General features: G+C 35.8%; 1 protein-coding gene across 16 annotated transcripts in view; it reads right to left on the bottom strand.

Annotated features, from left to right (window-relative positions):
* shc2 (SHC (Src homology 2 domain containing) transforming protein 2) overlaps positions 1 to 21,157 on the bottom strand; it is a 45,497-nt gene that overhangs the window by 7,940 nt on the left and 16,400 nt on the right. For 15 of the 16 annotated variants that reach the window (XM_073936599.1, XM_073936603.1, XM_073936604.1 and 12 more), the window contains 7 exons: positions 12,483 to 12,553; positions 5,572 to 5,632; positions 5,192 to 5,311; positions 4,599 to 4,652; positions 4,449 to 4,500; positions 4,064 to 4,190; positions 599 to 776 (listed from right to left, as the gene is read on the bottom strand). In XM_073936599.1, the coding sequence (XP_073792700.1) occupies positions 599 to 776; positions 4,064 to 4,190; positions 4,449 to 4,500; positions 4,599 to 4,652; positions 5,192 to 5,311; positions 5,572 to 5,632; positions 12,483 to 12,553 (663 nt within the window). 16 annotated transcript variants of the gene reach the window in all.

Genomic DNA, 21,157 nt, shown 5'->3' with positions numbered 1-21,157 from the left:
TGGTCAGGCTGGAAAATGACCAGCTACATCCGGGTAAAACCAGCTTGACCAAACTGTTTTAGCTGGACATAGCTGGTTTTGGCTGGGCTCCCAGCCTGGCTAGGCTGTTCAAGCTGGTTTTAGCTGGATTTAGCTGGTCATTTTCCAGCCTGACCAGCTAAGACCAGGCTGGAAATGGCTGGAAACCAGCCTGGAAGTGGCCAAAACCCCTCTATAACCAGCCTGGTTGACCAGCTAAAACCAGCCAACCAGCTTAGGCTGGTTTAAGCTGGATTTTTCAGCAGGGAGTGCTTTATATTAATAATATTTATATTAATTTTACATTTATCTTATTTATAAATGATCTTTTTTGATAAATTTAGTTATAGAGATTTTAATACGATGTGAGAGATCAAATTGTGAAAAAAAAAAGCATTTCCTTAAAAGAATGTGCTGTATTCACCAAAAGCTATCTGGTTGTCTTAGTTAGCATTATGCTAATACCACTCACCGATAGTTCATTTATAAATTCCAATTCTCTCTATAATCTATAAAGTTTATATTGTTAATAACACAAGGCGTCATCAATAATGTTTCTCCATGTTGAAGTCAGTTTTACCTGTGATGTTTTGCTCTGTGGGTGTGTGTGAACGTGGCCCAGTAGGCCCGCAGGAGGCCTGAGCCTCGAGTCTACCACTCCCCCAACAGGAGGCTCCTTTCCAGGGATGCTGTTGTAGTAATCGTGCTCGGATGACTCCTCGTCTTCACCCCATGCTGACTCTTCTGTTCTTATATTTCTAGACAATATATTAGGATATTCAGCATGACTGCATATAAACACATTACATATCAATTGAAAAGTGTCCTAAATGCTGAAATATATCAATAAAAGTGTATCTATTAGACATGGGCTGGTATAACTTTCTGACAGTAGGCCTATGATAACCTTGACGGTATTGTTATAACTGCTCTAAAATATATCATTTTTAATGTTCCAGTAAAAAACAACTTTTCCCCATTAAACACAATATATTTTAGGAAACAAAATATTTTGGAACAGTAAATATGTCAGACTAAATAATTTAAATAAATCACTGAGTTCTGCTGTCTTTATTAGTTTCAATAACACAGATTTATTTACAATACATAAAAAAGTATTAAAAACTCTTGCATGTACCTTAGAAACAATATAACAGAAAATCTTTGCAGTTTTAAAACCTTGACTTTTCCAGACGATGGAAAGCCTTGAAACCAGTTTTCGTCCCATGCCTATTGTCTAGGGATATATATCATTTAATTCACCCAAAAATAATTTTAAAAACACCATTTACTCACCTTCCAAGTTTATTTTTATTCATGAGTTTCTTTCTTTGTGTTTTTGAAAATATATTTTAAATAAGAGAACCATTGATTACTATAGTAGGAAAAAAATCTATGGAAGTCAATAGGTTTTCAACAATATTCAGAATAACTTCTTTTAATGTTTAACACAATAAAGAAACTCAAACAGTTTTGTAACAAGTGGAAATTTTGGAATTTCTATTTTAGTTGAGCCATTACACCTAATATTTTTTGTTGCTTTTGTGTATGTCTGGTCAATATAGTGTAACGGAGGCCAGCTATTAAGTGCTGTGCAGGTAAACCTTACTCCTCTGACCTCTGAAGGTGCTCTAGCGACAGACGCTAGAGGCCATGGTCTTTAGCCTCCTTGGTAGAGCAACTGATTCTCATGCGGTAGGTCCTCTGTTTGATACCAGCTTGGAGCGGGTTGAGTGGCGTAGAACCGGCGGGGTTACATTGGTGCCATGACCCGGATGGGAGGGAGGTTTAGGGGGGTGAGTGTAATGGAGGCCAGCTAGTAAGTGCTGTGCAGGTAACCCTCACTTCTCTAGACAGATGCTAGTGGCCATGGACTCCCATGCGGAAGGTCGCCAGTTCAAAACCAGCTTGGAACAGGTTGGGTGGCGTAGGACCGGCAGGGTTACAATAACACAGTTTGTGATAGAAATCAAGTGATTTTAATTAAAGTCATTCTACACAGATTTTACAGTAGCTTTGTTCGTCCAAAACTACAGTTAAACTACAGCTGGAGTTATACTTTACAATATTTAACATGACAAATCATTAGGTCTCATCCCAATAAAATAAATAAAAACGGAGGATTGGATAATGCTTGTAGTGTTTGGTGCCGTGACGTGGATAGGAGTGTGGTTTAGAGGAGTGTTTCCCAACCCTGTTCCTGGAGGCACACCGACAGTACATATATTGGATGTCTCCCATATCTGACCCATTAACTTTAGGTTTTGGAGCCTCTTCTAGTGTTCTGATGAATTGATCCAGGTGTGTTTAATTAGAGAGATTCTGAACATGTGTACTGTTGGTGTGCCTTAAGGAACAGGGTTGGGAAACACTTGTTTAGATGGTAAGGAGTTTAAAGGAGGCCAGCTTTTAGAACAGTACGAGTAAACCTCACTTCTTTAAACTCTAGAGGCACACAACCGACTGTCTATAGCAGGGGTGGCCAACCCTGTTCCTGGAGAGCCACCTTCCTGCAGATTTCAGTTGCAACCCATATTAAACACACCTGCCTGTAATTATCACATGGTGTTCAGGTCCTAATTAATTGGTTCAGGTGTGTTTGATATGGGTAGCAACTAAAATCTGCAGGAAGGTGGCTCTCCAGGAACAGGGTTGGCCACCCCTGGTCTATAGTGCCCTTGCCAGTGCAAATCGAAATCCAGCTTGGACAAGGATGGAGAATGGGAGCGATTGCATACGTACCAGCAATGATATAAAACAGAACAAAATAAAAGAAATTATCCATTACTGATGTGACACTGAGCAGTCTCGCGGTTTCTGAGAGCCCCTAAATGAATTTAGCTTTAAATAACTGTCGGGCATCAAAACAGGATGGCTGTATGAAACACAAGCCGTGTGTATCTTGTTTCAACCTTCTGAAAAAGGTTCATAACTGAAGCTCAATGTTGACTCCAGGTGAAATGAGAAAGGCGTTGCTTTCAAGCTGCGATACATCAACAAACAATACGGTTTATGGGAAATCATGTGAATCTCACTTATCAGAGATGCAGTGATGTCTGAAACAAATCAATAGTCTGCATAAATAAATGAATATTACTTGTGTGGATGAACTATAGTACAAAACAATAAGCGTTTTAATGAATTCAAAGAATAGTTCACCCAAAAAACATAACATTCGTCAAATCTGATTCAGTTTCTTTTGCTGCTGAATACAAAAGAGACTTCTATTGTATTTTGTCCCCAACTATTGATATTAAAGGCTTCTTTACACCCCCCTTTAAGGCAAAATTTTGCATCAAATTACACAATTAACAAAATAAATTAATGAAAGATACAATTAAACATACCTTATGCCTCCTCAAAGCTGAATAAAAATATAATTTGTGAATTTTGCATGAGCTTGAACATGTCTTGTGCAATTACTTCTCAGTAACGCATAGTAAAGTATCTTAGCCTCTTGTTTTCAAAATAAAAGTCCCACAAACATAGTGAGTTAAAAGTAACTTGGGGTGGAAAAGCACACATGCCCTAGGCATGCATATTAATGATCCCAGAGCTACATATAAGTCTGTTTTCTCCCGATGACACAGCCAGATGAACCATCTAAAGTACATGCAAATGATGAGGACATGGCTGGTGAGTAGCGTAACTGTCTGCTTTGTGTTTTGATGTACACCATGGTTTTAAAACAGTGGTGTCTGAGACTCAGGTATGGCCATTTCCATGTTGATTAGTCATGACAGCATGTTTTTAATTCATTGTAACTTATTAAACTAAGTTAATCCTGTTCTAACTTAATTTTATAAGTTGTGCAAGCTGTTTTAAGTCACTTTAACAGAATATAAGTTCAATGGACTCATAAGGTTAATTGGATTCAGCTTAAAAATTGAAGGCTACCAAGATTTTTTTTACAGTTTAGGTAATATCCCAATTTTCTTTATAGGTCACCTTTAAAAGATGAATGCAAGTGAATTAATGAAGGAACTACCACTGCTTTCGGCTGTATTACATTAACATAGCTTATGGGAAATTATGTAAATCTCACCTATCCATGGCGGGAATGGCTTTGGGTGGACTGTGAAGGTACTGTTTGAACTGCAGTTCGAAGGCCTGGCCAATGGTGCTGATCACATTTTGGGCAAGACCGTCGCAGCACTCCAAAATGTGACAAGCTAGAAGGTAACATTTGTCATTTTGTCAGAAACCAATCCATAAAAATGAAATGAATGAAAAATGCTGGAATCAAACCCATATTTTCCAAACAAGCACCACAGTTCAACATGCTACTGCAATTATATATGCTTTAGGGCATATTTCAATGAATACTATGCATACAATATGTGCAAAAACTTAACAAAAAATCATTAAATAATATATAAAAACACAAATAAACCTTATTAAAAATATATACAAATAAATAATAAATATACCTCTTTGGTTGACGGGGTCTTTGGCTACATAGGCGACGTAATCAGGTGTATCCTGAAACACAAAATGACTAAAAATCAGTTTTTGTTTGTTAGAATTGTAAAAGCTGAAAGAAGCAGGGTTAAAAATGAAGTATTTTTCAGAGGCCTCACCGAATCTCCACCTGAGGCGAAAGATATGGACTGCATGGGATGATGGGCAATCACCTAGATAAAAACAGACGAAAGTGAGATGCTGTGATGTCTGCATGAAGAAACAAAATAAGAAATTCAGAGCAGACTCTTTGTTTTAAGAGAAAATATCTTTATTTTTTGCAGCTATGTTACAAACAGTGTCTCAATTTTTATCTGAAAGCCCGACTCTTTGAATTAAACTAATAAACTCAAATAAATCGAAATACATATCAGCTTAATGCTCTGTTTTGGAAATTTTAGCAAACTTTAGTCTTACTATTCATACAATTAAAACTATTCATACACTTAATGGCCACTTAATTATGGAGCTAAATTAGTCTTAATAATAATTCACGCAAACAAAAATACCCACAATGTATACGTGTAGCCAAATTCCCATGCATGAAACCAAATATTTACATTCATTCACAACAACTGTTCATCTGGACAAAATAAAAACATATACTTTTTACGAATGCAAACAAATTGCAGAAATGACAGATGCTCTGGTTGAGTGCGTTTCGTTTAAAATAGCACTGATATAATGGGATTTCCTGTGTGAATCAGCTGACCTGCCGTGTTGTGGGGACGAGGAGACTCAAGCCATCAATGGAGATGTTGACGCCAATGCTCATTCCAGCAAAGCGCAGGTTACTTTTGCCCATGATGGACTGAAGGGTTTTGTTTGTTGTCTAAATTGAGAAGTAAAACAAGTTATTTAATTGGCGATACTGTACGCTTATTAGATGTGTGGCCCTGGACCCCAAAAACCAGCCAAAAATACATTGTATGAGTCAAATTATTAAATTTTACTTAAATACTAAAAATCAACACAATATAAAGCAATGTTCTGTATATTTCCTACTGTAAATATGTCAAATCTCGATCTTTGATTAGTAATTTGCATTGTTGAGCAATTGATTCTGACAACTTGGACAATTTGCTCCCTTACTTTCTTCTTCCAGGCAGTTTTTCCTCCAGGTACAGATTCACACAACCTGTTGATGGCTTCCCTGTGAAAAAACAAAAAAGAGTAAGAATTTAAAGATGTATTGCCCTATGTGTTTGTACAAAATAATGTGCTGGAAAGTAATGCTTAACCAAAATACAATCAAATAAAAACAAATCGAGTTTAATAAATCAATAAATCTTTTTAATAGAGGACACAATCTCAAAATCAACAACAGAAAATTAATCAATAAGTAAAAGAATCAAAATTGAAACGAAACAAACAAAGCAAAGAACAAGAAAAAATAACTTGAGTTGAATAAATCAAGAAATCTTTTAAATAGAGGACACAATCTCAAAATCAGCAAAAAAAATTGAATAAATAAATAAATAAACAAAATAATCAAAATCAAAACGAAACAAACAAAACAAAAGTCGAGTTTAGTAAATCAAGAAATCATTTTGATACAGGACACAATCTCAAATCATGCAGCAACAAATATTTAGTAGGTAAAGCAAATATTTTTTAAAAAATTAAACAAAACAACTTGAATCTAATAACTCAAGAAATCATTTTAATAGCAGACACAACCTCAAAATCAGCAACAAAAATTTAGTAAACACAGCAAAGCAAAACAAAACAAAGTGAAGTTTATTCATAAACTAATTTCGAGAGGATCACGTGCTTATGATTTATCACGTCCAGTCTCGTATTTGCTAATCACTAATCTTCCAATCATATGAGCCCTAAGGCACCATAAATAGTCTAAGTTTTCAGTTCACTTTATCTTCGTTTGGAAGAAAACCCCCCTCCTCCCCTATTCTCCTCCTTTACCTGCAATTGGGCGGCACGGGGGTCCAGTGGTTAGCACTGTGAACCACACAGCAAGAATACTGCCAGTCCTAGTTCGATAGGACCGGTGAGTGTTTCTGTGGGGAGTTTGTATGTCCTTCCCGTGTCCGCGTGGGTTTTCCCCGGGCTCTCCGGTTTCCTCCCACCATCCAAAGACATTCAACATACTTAACAATCAAGCTTGTCTAATTCCTTACGTTCCCTTAGCTACAGCGGCAGGGGAGTTCTGAGATCCACCGAGCTCAGGCTCCCTTCTTGCTCTGCCAACGGGAGGAAGCCCCGGGCTCGAGGAGCCCTTGAGCTCGGGGCTCTCTCCCGGGACAGCATGCCAAATAAGCTTTGTAAATCATCAGCTAAGTGTGAACTCTTGAAACACATCCTTTTTTTAATAGAGGACACAATCTAAAAATCAGTGACAAAAATTGAATAAATAAATAAACAAACAAAATAATCACAACTGAAATAAAACAAACAAAAAACAACTTGAGACAAATAAATCAAGAAATCATTTTAATAGAAGACATAATCGCAAAATTAGAAACATAAATTGATTAAATAAACAAACTATATAATCTAGAAAATTTAAACAAAACGAAACAAAAACAACTCAAGTCCAGTAAAAAAAGAAATCACGCAGCAACAAAAATTAAATAAACGAAATAATTAAGAAAATTGAAAAAAAAAAAAAAATTTGTATCAAGAAATTGATTCAAGAAATTTGAATCAAGAAATTATTTTAATAGAGTACAAAATCGGCAACAAAAATCAAGTAAACAAAGCAAAGCAAAACCAAAAACAACTAATTTTTAATAAAGCAAAATTTTTAAATCAGCAACAAAAATTGTGTAAATAAATAAAATAAATAATCAAGAAAATTTAAATGAAACAAACAAAACAAAGCAAAAACCAAACAGAAAACAACTGGAGTCAAATAAATCAAGAAATCATTTCAACAGAGGACACAATCTTAAATCATACAGCTACAAAAATAGAATGAATAAAATAATTATTAAATAATTTAAACAAACACAAAACAAAAGAGGGCGACGTGGTGGCACAGTGGGTAGCACGTTCAAAGACATGTGGCATAGGTGAATTGGGTAGGCTAAATTGCCTGTAGTTCATGTGAGTGTGTGAATGAGTGTGTATGGGTGTTTCCCTGTGATGGGTTGCGGCTGGAAGGGCAGCCGTAAAACATATGCTGGATAAGTTTGCAGGTAATTCTGCTGTGGCGACCCCAGATTAATAAAGGGACTAAGCTGAAAAGAAAATGAATGAATGAACAAAACAAAAGAAAACCAACTCAAGTCTAATAAATCAAGAAATTATTTTAATAGAGGACACAATCTCAAAAACAAACTAAATTCAATAAATAAATAAACTAAATAATCAAGGAAAAAAAACAACAACTTGAGACAAATAAATTAAACAATCTCAAAATCAATTACGAAAATCGAGTAAATAAATAAAACAAAGCAAAGCAAAGCAATGCTAAACAAAATAAAACAAACGAAATGAAACAAAGCAAAACAACTAAACTAAACTAAACTAAACTAAACAAAACAACTACTTTTAATAGGGGACACAATCTCAAAATCAGTAACAAAAATTGAGTAACTAAATAAAACAAAATCAACTCATTTTAACAAAGGAAACAATCTCAAAACCAGCAACAGAAACTGAATAAATAAATCAAACAAATAATCGAAAAAATTCACAACAAAACAAAACGATCTCTGCTGGACCAGACCAAAACTGGCTTTTGAAAATCCACCAACCCTAAGTATGATCGAAATCAGTAGTGATGTTTTAACAGGTCTATTAAAACAAACCTAAAAGAGTGTCACTTATGAAACCATATCGATGTCAGTGAAGCATTTGTCAGAGGGGGCATCATGGGTTGCGAGGTCAACAGTGAACTGAGTGTCTTTGAAAGACCGCTGCGCTATCAAATAACCCATTAATATTGTATAAGTGCCAACTGTCCCAGCGAAGGACTTTTTAGGAATTTTTGCCTCAATAAATGTCAAAGGATACACACAGTTTGCATCAATGTGTTACCTATGTAGCCATTTTCAAGTTGCCATTTTAAATATATGTCCAAAATTGACAAAAAATATATTTACACAAACATATTTTCTGCATTTTTTGTATAGTAAAATCAGAAAATACTTAATAATAAATAGAGTATTTTCAGTTAAAACCATAAGTTTACATACACTGTATAAGAAGGCACGTAACCATTTTTTTTAAAAGTCAGATGTTATCCATTCATTCATTCATTCATTTTCTTGTCGGCTTAGTCCCTTTATTAATCCGGGATCACCACAGCAGAATGAACCACTTATTCAGCAAGTTCTTACCCAGTGGATGCCCTTCCAGCCGCAACCCATCTCTGAGAAACATCCAAACACACATTCACACACACACTCATACACTACGGACAATTTAGCCTACCCAATTCACCTGTACCACATGTCTTTGGACTGTGGGGGAAACCAGAGCACCCAGAGAAAACCCATGCAAACGCAGGGAAAACATGCAAACTCCACACAGAAACGCCACCTGAGCCGAGGCTCAAACCAGCGACCCAGCGACCTTCTTGCTGTGAGGCGACAGCACTACCTACTCTGCTACTGCTTTGCCCAAGTCAGATGTTAATGTGACTAAACTTTTTCTTTTTTAGGTAAGTTAGGATTATCAAATTTGTTTCTGTTACACTTAATAGCAAAATAATGGGAGATATATTTTTTGAGAAATTGTTATATTTTTTCTTGAAAGTCAAGTTTACATAGAATAAGATTATTATGCCTGTGAAAAAGCTCAGATGAGGGTGTCAAGGTTTTGGAAGTTTCTTATTGGCTAATTGACAACATTTGAGTTAATTGTTGAAATTCACCTCGAATACACTGCTTCCTTTTGTGACAACATGGGAAAATTAACAAGCTAGAATCAACAGAATAGCCAGATTACAAATTGCTGAATTACACTGGGAAAAAGAATACATTTTGGAGACATATCCTGTAGTCTGATGGAACTAAGATTGAACTGTTTGGCCATAATGATCAGTGTTACATTTGGAAGACAAGGGGGAAAGCTTACAAGCCTAGAAACCCCATCCCAACTGTAAAGTATGGGGGCGGCAGCATCATATTGTGGAGCTGTTTTGCTGCAGGAGGGACTGGTCCATTTCACACCGTAGATGGCATCATTAAGAAAGACTTTATGTAGAGATACTGAAGCAACATCTCAAGACATCAACCAGGAAAATAAAACTTGGCCACAAATGAGTCTTCCAAACAGACCATGACCCTAAGCATACTGCCAAATTAGTTAAAATGTGCTTTAAAGACAACAGAGTGAATGTTTTGGAGTGGCCATCACAAAGCCCTGAACTCAATCCTGTAGATAATTTGTGGGCAGAGTTGAAAAAGCTTGTGCGTGCAAGACAGCCAACAAATCAATCAATCAAACAATGACTCAGTTACACCAATTCTGTGAGGAGGAATGGGCCAAAATTCCTTCAAACTATTGTGGGAAGCTTGTGGAAGGATACCCAAAACATTTGAACACATATACTGTGTATAAATATATAATAAAATATATTACTATTGGTGTGCCATTTTAGAGCATATAGAATGCATTTGCTTGGTTATTTGCTTAAGAAAGAACTTAAATATAATATTTGAAGAAATTATTTGATGTCTAAAATGTATAAAACCAATAACAAACATTTAACAAAGTTGTAGACAAGCTAAATTTCCATTTTTGCTATGTTTTACAATGCAATTGTTGAGGATAGAAATGTTTTTGGATTGTTTGTTTGTTTGTTTGTTTGTTTGTTTTTGTCCCTAAAATACTATTAAAAAAAAAAATATATATATATATATATATATTTGATGTATTTAACATATATTAAAGTATATTTTAGTCATGAGCAACCATGGACCATAAAATCAGTGGTCAGTTTGTCAACATTTAGATTTTACATCTTCTTAAAGCTACATAAATATGATTTACATTAATGTATGGTTTGTTAGGATGGGACAATAGTTGTTTGAGATTATTATTATATGACAATTATTGGCAAACAAGAGAAAAAAATATTATATTACATTATTATATTTTAACATTAATATATTATTGGAGAAAACAAATCTAAATGTTGAGAAAATTGCCTATAAAATTGAACTAATTAAGTTCCTAGCAGAGTATATGACTAATCAAAAATTAAGTTGTTATAGATTTGCAGTAGAAAATGTATAAAATGTCCTCATGGGACATGATCTTTACGTACTTTAAAGCAAAAGTCTATCATTTTGACTCATCCAGTGTATATTTGGCTCTTGCATTGTGGTGTGCACTTCTTCCTTTTCTGCATTCTATAGAAATTGCCTGTAGGCCACAATATATGACAATGATAAACGACAAAAGCCCACCCACAATCCTTCTTCTCCTGCAGCACCACAAAAATCAGCTGATTTACAAGCCGTTCGTTCCTGCGGCGAAATAGATTCTGGCTAAATATGCAGGCTGCTTCCAAGCACTCCCATTATAACCATTTTAATGTCATAACAGACAAACAAACAATCGCTCCCTCCTCCAGTCCTCCGTGTTTATCAGCCGGACTCCTCCCCATGCAATCTGCATCATCTCAGGCCCCAGAAGACCTCCATAGTCATTAGTGGGAGTCGTTAATAATACATGGCTCCATCTCGCCACTTTAGGCCATTGTGGGCCGCGGGGTTCGGGTTACTGCTGATCGATGAGTGAGGGCAGGGAGAGGGACTCCACTAGTGTCCGTCCTGTCACTCCATCTACAAGAACGCACATGCTTGAACGTATATAAATAAATATGCGCCTGTTGGGGTTAATGCAAGCCAGCTGACATATAAATGTGCAGATCATTGGTTGCTTCTGTTTGGTGTGTTTAATTATGTAATGAACGTCAATGAAGTCATGTCTATCATTTCTCAAGGACAATTTGCAACCAAAGTAAAAAAAAAATGTAATTATTCAAATCTAAAAGCATAAATGTTTTCAGCTCAGTAAAAACTAAATTGAAACAAAACAAAACTAAACTAAACTAAACTAAACAAAAAAACAGAACAACAAAACAAAACAAAAAAAACACAAAACAAAACAAAAAAACAAAACAAAACAAAAAACACAAAACAAAACAAAAACAAAAAAACAACAAAACAAAACATTATAAGGCACTGGGGATTCAATAATGGGAATACATCAGCAAAACAAAAGAACAACACAGCAAACCAAAACAACACAAAAGCAAAACAAAAACAAAATAACTAATAACCAAAGATACAATCTGAAAAACAGACAAACAAAAACAAAACAACAACATGAAAACGATACAAAAAAGTTTCCAGAACAAACAAACAAGCAGAAATTAAAAAATGAAATAATACACTGAGAAAAGCAAAACAATAAAAGGCACAGAATATTACAAACAAATAAAACTAAAGTATTTAAGCTCAGAATTAATAAATCATCAGATACATGGGAGACCAAAACGTTTTCTAAAATAGAGCAAACTAAAATATAAATAAAATAAGCATCAATGCAAAACAAAACAAAAACAAAAAAAATCAAAAGGGTGAAGAATCCATGCGTCATTATCTTTTTAAATATTTAATGCTAAAACTCAAAAACTTTTAGAAAAATATGAAAAAAGATGGCGACTTTATGATCTAAATTTTTGGACTTTTAAAATGAAATTTTAAATAAATTATACACAGATGAAGATTAATTAGATTAATATACAGATTGTTTTATAACATGGACAATTTTCAGAAATTAAATAAAATTATCAGAGCAAAGCAAAGCAAAACTAAATACAATAATATTAAAGGCCACAATCAAAGGCAAACAACAATAAAAAAAAAAAAATATATATATATATATTTTTTTTTTAAATAAACAAATAAATAAAGAAGGAAAATCAATAAACTCCGAACTAAAACAGTTAAATCATGAGATGTGTGAACCTCTTTTATTATTTGTGTATATCTAAGTCAGCCCAAATCCAAATCCCACTTTACCTTGTGACTTGCGTCCTGGTGCTGAAGTCCAACGATCTCATGGATTTGAGGACCTCAATGCAGCCCATGTACTGCAATAAAAACAAGAGACACTCTCATTAGTACACTCAATCAGTCTTCATTTCCCAGAGGTCATGGCTACTTCGTGGAAATATGAATCTAATTTTTATTGGCAACAGAGTGTATCGTTTAGTATGTTGTTTTTTCTCCCTCTTTCAATCACATGCAAACACAAAAGGATGGTTTAACAGCACAAAACTGGCCCTCAGAGTCACATACGCTTCTTTAGCATAATTACAGATAAATACTAAACATATAATTTCAGCAAGACAGCTTGTTCTTGGTAGTTCTGGAAAAGACAGCATAATAACCGTGCTGGAGAAGGTAATTACTGCGAAGTGTGAGGAGATTGACGGTAGTAACCGCATCACGGCTGGTGGGGGTGGGCTGGGTAAGAGGTATTACTGCAGTCGGACTCTTCTGGGACAGGGAAAGTGCTTTGACGAAGGTGTAGAGGAACATCCATTTGGCAGTTAGTCACTAATGCGTTCAAAAGGGTCACTGGAACTTAGAGAAAGAGTCCCTCCCCCACACCGACGGCGCGACATATGCTTGAGTAGAAGAGTTTGCGGTTAGGGATGCTAATAGAGGGTAATCCCTGATCGTTTTTTTGGGGGGGGGGGGGTGTTTTAGGTTGGGTAAAATATTTTGGAGGTCTACCCCCACCTTCATTGAAGTACAGATTGTGTGGTAGTGCAGTAGTGTTAGACATGACAATCATTCATTCGCCTTCTGCTTAGACCTTTTATTTATCAGGGGTCGCCACAGCAGAATGAACCGCCAACTTATCCAGCAAATGCTTTACACAGCGGATGCCCTTCCAGCTGCAACCCAGCACTGGGAAACATCCATACACACTCATTCACACACTAAGGCCAATTCAGCTTATTTAATTCACCTATAGCGCATCTCTTTGGATTGTGGAGGTAACCAATTCCATCCAAATATGTAAACTAGTGATATTGCGCACATCTGAACTATCACATAAAACGTTTGAGACTAAAGCACCATCTCCATCCAATGAGTCAAAGAGGACAAAATTGTTACTTCCTGATAAACTGGTTCCAAATATTAATAAAAGGAAATGGAACAGGCTATATGCACATCTAGTGTTTTTCAGCCAACAATGAACTTCCGTTGAAAGGTTTATGTGACTATTTCCAATTTCATAAGGTTTCTTTTACAGCATTGGTGTTGTAATGTAATTAAAATACAATCAGTTAAATAAATTTCAGCATTCATTTAGTTGTTCAAGCGTAAAATGGGGTGGAAGACTGTTTGAACGCAAGCAACGTCGGGAGCAGGGGGATAGCGCAGAAATTCCATTGTAATTTTCCATATTTTAAAAGCTTGGTGTGAGAAAATGAAATTTAATGCAGTGCTTCTTGTCTGGTTTGAGACCCACTTCATATCATATATCAGTCAGGCATTGAAGATCACTGATTTATGAAGAAATCAGATCTTAAACGTGGCAATTTTGTAATGTCACGACAGTTCACCGGTCTTCATAAATGGAAATTGTGACTTCACCGGATCATCTTGTTTCATAAACGCGCATAAAAATAGTTGAATGGAAACATAGCTACTGACATTCATTTAAAATTAACACTATGTAAGTCAATGACTAGCGGTTTCCAATATTTGTCACGATATTATCTTTTGTGTTCAACCAATGCTATCTCATGGCAAATCGTAACTTTTTGATTTAGTCGCTAATTCGTATGATCTCATTTTTACAATTTATAATGATTATCTTGTGCCCCATTGATGGTTGGGTTTAGGGGTGGGGTTTGGTCCCACACCTTCTTTTGAAAACCATACTTTTTCGTACGACTGAGCTACAACTGATCGAATTCATACAAATGAACCACTAAACTGACAAAACATAAAAAGATAACGTAAAATAAACATTAAAAAGTAAATAAACAGTCCTCGTGAAATCAGATCTTAAACGTTCCAATTTTGTAATGTCACGATAGTTCACTATGAGCAATTGGGCTGGCTGACTGAAAATTAAAGGTCTGTGTGCATATACCCTATTAGCTATTGTAGGAGAGGCTACTGTGGGCCATTTTTCTTATATAATAAAAGTACATGCACCCGAAAAGATAAAAACAAAACGCAATGGCGTTTAGGTAGGTAATAATTTATCGGACCACTCTGATGACAGACTTTGGCTGAGGGATTTTAAAATGAACAAGACAACATTACTGATGTTTTAAAATGTGGTCAGTCTGCTAGTTGTCCATTAATACCATCTCATCGTGCCTATTTTTTGTTATTACATAAATAAAATCTCATGACATTTTTGATATTCATGCTAGAATTTATGTAGTAAGTGCATTTCCATTAAAGTTTTTTTTTTTCATGCAATGTTCCAAAAATGGGCACAAAAATAGTTGAATAGAAACATAGCTGACATTCATAGTATGAAAAATAACACCATGAAAGTCAATGGCTAACGGTTTCCAATGATTGTCAAAATATCATCTTTTTTGTTCAACCTATGCTCTTACGGCAATTTGTAACTTTTTGATTTAGTGGCTACTTCGTATGAATTCATATCATCTCATTCGTATGATTTAGTATGATTCTCTCCCCCAATAATGGTTGGGTATAGGGGTGGGGTTTGGTTCTATGCCTCCTTTTTAAAAATCATACTTTTTTGTACGACAAACTACGACTGATAGAATTCGAACAAATTAGACACTAAACTGAGAAAACGGGAAAAAGATAACATAAAATAAACGTTAATAAAGATTTTTCGTGGGATCAGTCTAGTTAAACAGATGAGAGAAACTCAAAAAGGCATGAATAAATAGCGTGGAGAGTAAATGATTACAGTATTTTCATTTTTGGGAGAACTGTTCCTTTAAAGTGGCATAAATCATGTGAAGTCTAAACGTGAAGTCTGTCAAAAGTTACTCACCCTAATGTCTTTCTAAATCTGTATAGTTGGAAACTAGACACACTAAACATTTAAGCCTGTTGGCTTCATTAATGAACTGAACCACTATTTTTATGTTCTATAGAAGTGAAACTTTATGTACACTTAAAATAATGGGTTATTTCAAGCCAAATTTGGGGGAAAATAATGGACAAACACATAACCTCTAGGTTAAATTCCTTAATCTTTGGTGACATTTTAGTTTAAGTGCCATTCTCATTACTGAGAGTGTCTGGCTGTTTATTAGCACTTATAAAATACATATTCTGCATGATTCTACATCCCTAGCCATCACCATAACCCAACTACTACCTTAATAACTATTAATAAGCAGCAAATTATGAGTTTACTGAGGCAAAATCATAGTTAATTGTTTATTAATAGTGAGAATTGCACCTTAAAATAAAGTATGGCTTAATCTTTTAACATGACTTGGGTTTTTTTTTTTTTTGTTCTGTCTGTGTTTGCTTCGTTAGCAAATACATGAGTGTGTCGGGGAAGAACCGACAAATTGACCTTGAAACAGTTTGGTATGAATATAAAATAATCCCTTTAACACAGCAGGCACGTTTTGGTAACGCTTTCTTTTACAACCCGCAAAGTACCGCGTAAGTACAGTGAAATTACAGTGTACTTTTCTGTACGTACTGTGTAAGTATAATGAACGTATGTGTAGGTATGAGGGAACAAACCGTAATGCTTGGGTAAAAAGGGGGTAACAACCAGATGTTCATCACGAAAATGACCGCGTAAGTACAGTGAAATAACGGTGTACTTTTCTGTACCTATAGTGTAAGTATAAATAACGTTTACGTAAGTATAAGGGAACAAACTGTAATGCTCGGGTAATAAGGGGGTAGCAACCAGATATTCAGCATGAAAGGTACCGCGTAAGTACAGTGAAATAACGTTGTACTTTTCTTTAAATTGCAAAAGAACAAACCATAATGTTTGCGTAAAAGGGGAGTAACAATAAGATATCCATCACGCAAAGAAGTATATTAAGTTTACGATGTACATTTCTTCAAGTATTGTATACATATAAAGAATTATGCAAGGATGGTGACAACCTATTGCTATCTGCAAATGTACTGTATATGCACCAGCGTGAGTACATTAGTACTCTTATTCAGTGCTTGGGTTTTATATGGGGTGTTTAATGAATAAAAGGTTTACAACCTGTGAAATTATGAACCCTTATTGTATACTGTATGTATTTTAAATCTGCAATTCAATATAAAATATATTTCCATACACTACTTACCTTATGTTTACTCGTCGATCTCACCAAAGCCATCAATGTCTCCATAACTCACTATCAACAAATAACTTTGCATGACATAGGCCTACCGTCAGGGTTCAATGCAGATTAAAACAGGCTCGCATCTTTACTGCTGTTGCACAGGGGGGCTAACTGTTGCATTTCAGTAAATGTATAGCTGATGCTTTATAGAAAAATCTAGTAATTTGGTCTTCAATCAATAAAAACTGCTGCTGTAGTTTACTCTGTTCTTAGTGTTCAAGTATACACTAGTATGTTAAAGTTCAGCTTCTTCCCTCTTTGTTCCCTGTAGTTAAAGGGTAAATACAGTATTTGTTCCCTCCTTGTTCCCTGTACTTACAGGGTAAATACCACCTTTGAGGGTTGTAAATTAAAGTGAAGCTTTGTTCCTCCCTTGTTACCTGTACTTACAGGGTAAATACCACATTTGAGGGTTGTAAATTAAAGTGAAGCTTTGTTCCTCTCTTGTTACCTGTACTTACAGGGTAAATACCACATTTGAGGGTTGTAAATTAAAGTGAAGCTTTGTTCCTCTCTTGTTACCTCCTTGTTCCCTGTACTTACAGGGTAAATACCACATTTGAGGGTTGTAAATTAAAGTGAAGCTTTGTTCCTCTCTTGTTCCCTGTACTTACAGGGTAAATACCACATTTGAGGGTTGTAAATTAAAGTGAAGCTTTGTTCCTCTCTTGTTACCTCCTTGTTCCCTGTACTTACAGGGTAAATACCACATTTGAGGGTTGTAAATTAAAGTGAAGCTTTGTTCCTCTCTTGTTACCTGTAGTTAAAGGGTAAATACAACATTTGTTCCCCCCTTGTTCCCTTTAGTTTACAATGTAAAATCTTAAAGGCAGTGAAATAAATATACAAACACACAATATATTTCTTCTTTACTTTGTAACCTTTATTTTAATAAATAAGCATTTTAAAAGACTTCATATTAATCAAACATTGTCTTGTCTATCATTGCCTATACTCATTCATTTTCTCTTCGGCTTTGTCCTTTTGTTAATCTGTGGTCGCCACAGTGGAATAAACCACCATCTTATCCAGCATATGTTTTACGCAGTGGATGCCCTTCCAGCTGCAACCCATCACTGGGAAACATCCATACATACTCATTCACACACATACACTACGGACAATTTTACCTTACCCAATGTCACCACATATTTTTGGACTTGTGGGAGCACCCGGAGGAAACCCACGCTAACATGGGGAGAACATGCAAACTCCACACAGAAATGCCAACTGACCCAGCCGAGGCTCGAACCAGCGACCTTCTTGCTGTGAGGCGATTGTGCTACCCACTGCGCCTGCCTATACTCAAACAGCAAAATAACACATTATTTCCTTCCCCCTTTTTTTCTGGCATCTCTTGCTTGGCTTCCTCTTCTGCTCTTCTCAGCTTCCACTGAGGACTCTGATGGTGAGTGGCTGATGAAATCCCATGGGTCTTGCTGCTCTGCATTTATATAAAATATATAAACAGACAGAAAGGCTTTTAGTAAGCTATAGACATGTTTATTTTCCTGTTTAATGTGTGTGTAGTGGTTGTCCAACAATTTCACACACTAAACATTTACAGATACCATACAGACACTATACATAACTATCAAACAAAAGTACTATCATCAGATCATATGGGAGATTGTGATCATTTATAGTGATAATAATTAAAGCGCAGAGGGGAAAAGGCTTAAATAGTAGGCTACTGTGCTAAAGTCCTAGGCAAACGTTACTAGTAATTGGGGGGGGGGGGGGGGGGGGGTATTGATATATCAAACTGGCATGCTACAGAAAATATCAATTTACATTTCCAAACATTAATTTTGTCATTAACTTTGCTGTAATTAACGTATAAAGGGAGAAAATCGTCTGCACAGTCAGTATGACAACAGCCACAGAGATCTGACCTGCTCATCATCCAGTCTTTCTGGAATGACATGAAGAAACTAAATCCATAGGAACTTTGGCAACATTTCTAAGATGTGCAAAGTAAACGACAGTAAACATTGGTAAATATTCGCTGCTGGCCGTTTAGATTCGGCCATGAACTAACGTTAATGTTACGCTAAAAACAAATGAAACAAAATAAATATAATCTGGTTAATGCACAATTTCTAATCGTAACAATAGCCTTATTTACTGACAACGATTTACTCACATGTGTTACATGGTGACAAGACGGAGCAATTCCAAACGTCCCAAAAGTCTGAGCAAAACCTCGTGGCGTGCTGCTGCAGTTTGATTCGGATCTTTAGAGGCTTCTTGATTCACAACTCGTTTGAATCAACGAATCAGTAGGCGCGTACCTGAAGTGATACAATATCGCGAGATGGATTCAAATGCACACGGAGCTGTCTGTTGTTCTCGCGATGTTTTGATGTCACACTGATCGGTTTGTTGAAGACGAATCGATTCAACTCTCCGTCTTCCATTCCCAGAATTTCCTGTTCACGGCAGTACAAGGACGGCAGCGCGAGGTAAATAAAACAAGTATTTTTATGACGTTATGTACATAGAAGTGTTTGTTTAGGTTTTTGTTTATATCTGATGTCTGTACCTATTTTTAACAATTACACCCTTTTCACAACACTGTTATGACGCGTTTAACGATCATCAGGATCTAAAATCCTTGAGTTTTTTATATGATTTTTTTTTATAAAATAACATTTATTTGTATCTACGTATGCATTACATAATATGATTACATGTGCGAGGTGTTTCAAACAGTGTCTATGGTCATGAGTAAATTAGAAGTTATTCTCTCTTCTTGCTGGCGTTATCAGTTTCACACTATTTTTTTTTATTTTTCTAATTGTCGAGACAACACCATCGTAAAGTTTTCATTTTATTTGAGCAAAGAAGATTGTAAAAAAAATGTGTTGTACTTTCCCATTCACTGTGCTGAAATGTAAAAAGGGTCCATAACAGTACATCAACCATGTTATGTTATCTTTCACTTTATTTAGGACTAATGATGGGTTAAGACATGTACTTTAATCAAAAACTAACCTTAGGGGTAGTTAACCCAAACGTTACATTTACTTACCATTTAATGAGTAACACAGAATTTAAATATGTACACTGAACTGCAAATAATCTTTACTTCAAAGTCTATACGGCCTGCACATATATTTAAGCCTTTTCCCCTCTGCGCTTTAATTATGATCACTATAAATGATCACAATCTCCCATATGATCTGATCATAGTACTTTTGTTTGATAGTAATGTATAGTGTCTGTATGGTATCTGTAAATGTTTAGTGTGTGAAATTGTTGGACAACCACTACACACACATTAAACAGGAAAATAAACATGTCTATAGCTTACTAAAAGCCTTTCTGTCTGTTTATATATTTTATATAAATGCAGAGCAGCAAGACCCATGGGATTTCATCAGCCACTCACCATCAGAGTCCTCAGTGGAAGCTGAGAAGAGCAGAAGAGGAAGCCAAGCAAGAGATGCCAGAAAAAAAGGGGGAAGGAAATAATGTGTTATTTTGCTGTTTGAGTATAGGCAGGCGCAGTGGGTAGCACAATCGCCTCACAGCAAGAAGGTCGCTGGTTCGAGCCTCGGCTGGGTCAGTTGGCATTTCTGTGTGGAGTTTGCATGTTCTCCCCATGTTAGCGTGGGTTTCCTCCGGGTGCTCCCACAAGTCCAAAAATATGTGGTGACATTGGGTAAGGTAAAATTGTCCGTAGTGTATGTGTGTGAATGAGTATGTATGGATGTTTCCCAGTGATGGGTTGCAGCTGGAAGGGCATCCACTGCGTAAAACATATGCTGGATAAGATGGTGGTTTATTCCACTGTGGCGACCACAGATTAACAAAAGGACAAAGCCGAAGAGAAAATGAATGAGTATAGGCAATGATAGACAAGACAATGTTTGATTAATATGAAGTCTTTTAAAATGCTTATTTATTAAAATAAAGGTTACAAAGTAAAGAAGAAATATATTGTGTGTTTGTATATTTATTTCACTGCCTTTAAGATTTTACATTGTAAACTAAAGGGAACAAGGGGGGAACAAATGTTGTATTTACCCTTTAACTACAGGTAACAAGAGAGGAACAAAGCTTCACTTTAATTTACAACCCTCAAATGTGGTATTTACCCTGTAAGTACAGGGAACAAGGAGGTAACAAGAGAGGAACAAAGCTTCACTTTAATTTACAACCCTCAAATGTGGTATTTACCCTGTAAGTACAGGGAACAAGGAGGTAACAAGAGAGGAACAAAGCTTCACTTTAATTTACAACCCTCAAATGTGGTATTTACCCTGTAAGTACAGGGAACAAGGAGGTAACAAGAGAGGAACAAAGCTTCACTTTAATTTACAACCCTCAAATGTGGTATTTACCCTGTAAGTACAGGTA

This window comes from Danio rerio, chromosome 22, assembly GCF_049306965.1.
Source record: "Danio rerio strain Tuebingen ecotype United States chromosome 22, GRCz12tu, whole genome shotgun sequence".
NCBI lineage: Eukaryota > Metazoa > Chordata > Actinopteri > Cypriniformes > Danionidae > Danio > Danio rerio.
Note: the sequence above shows the minus strand (reverse complement) of the source record. Positions and strands in the feature narration are given on the sequence as shown.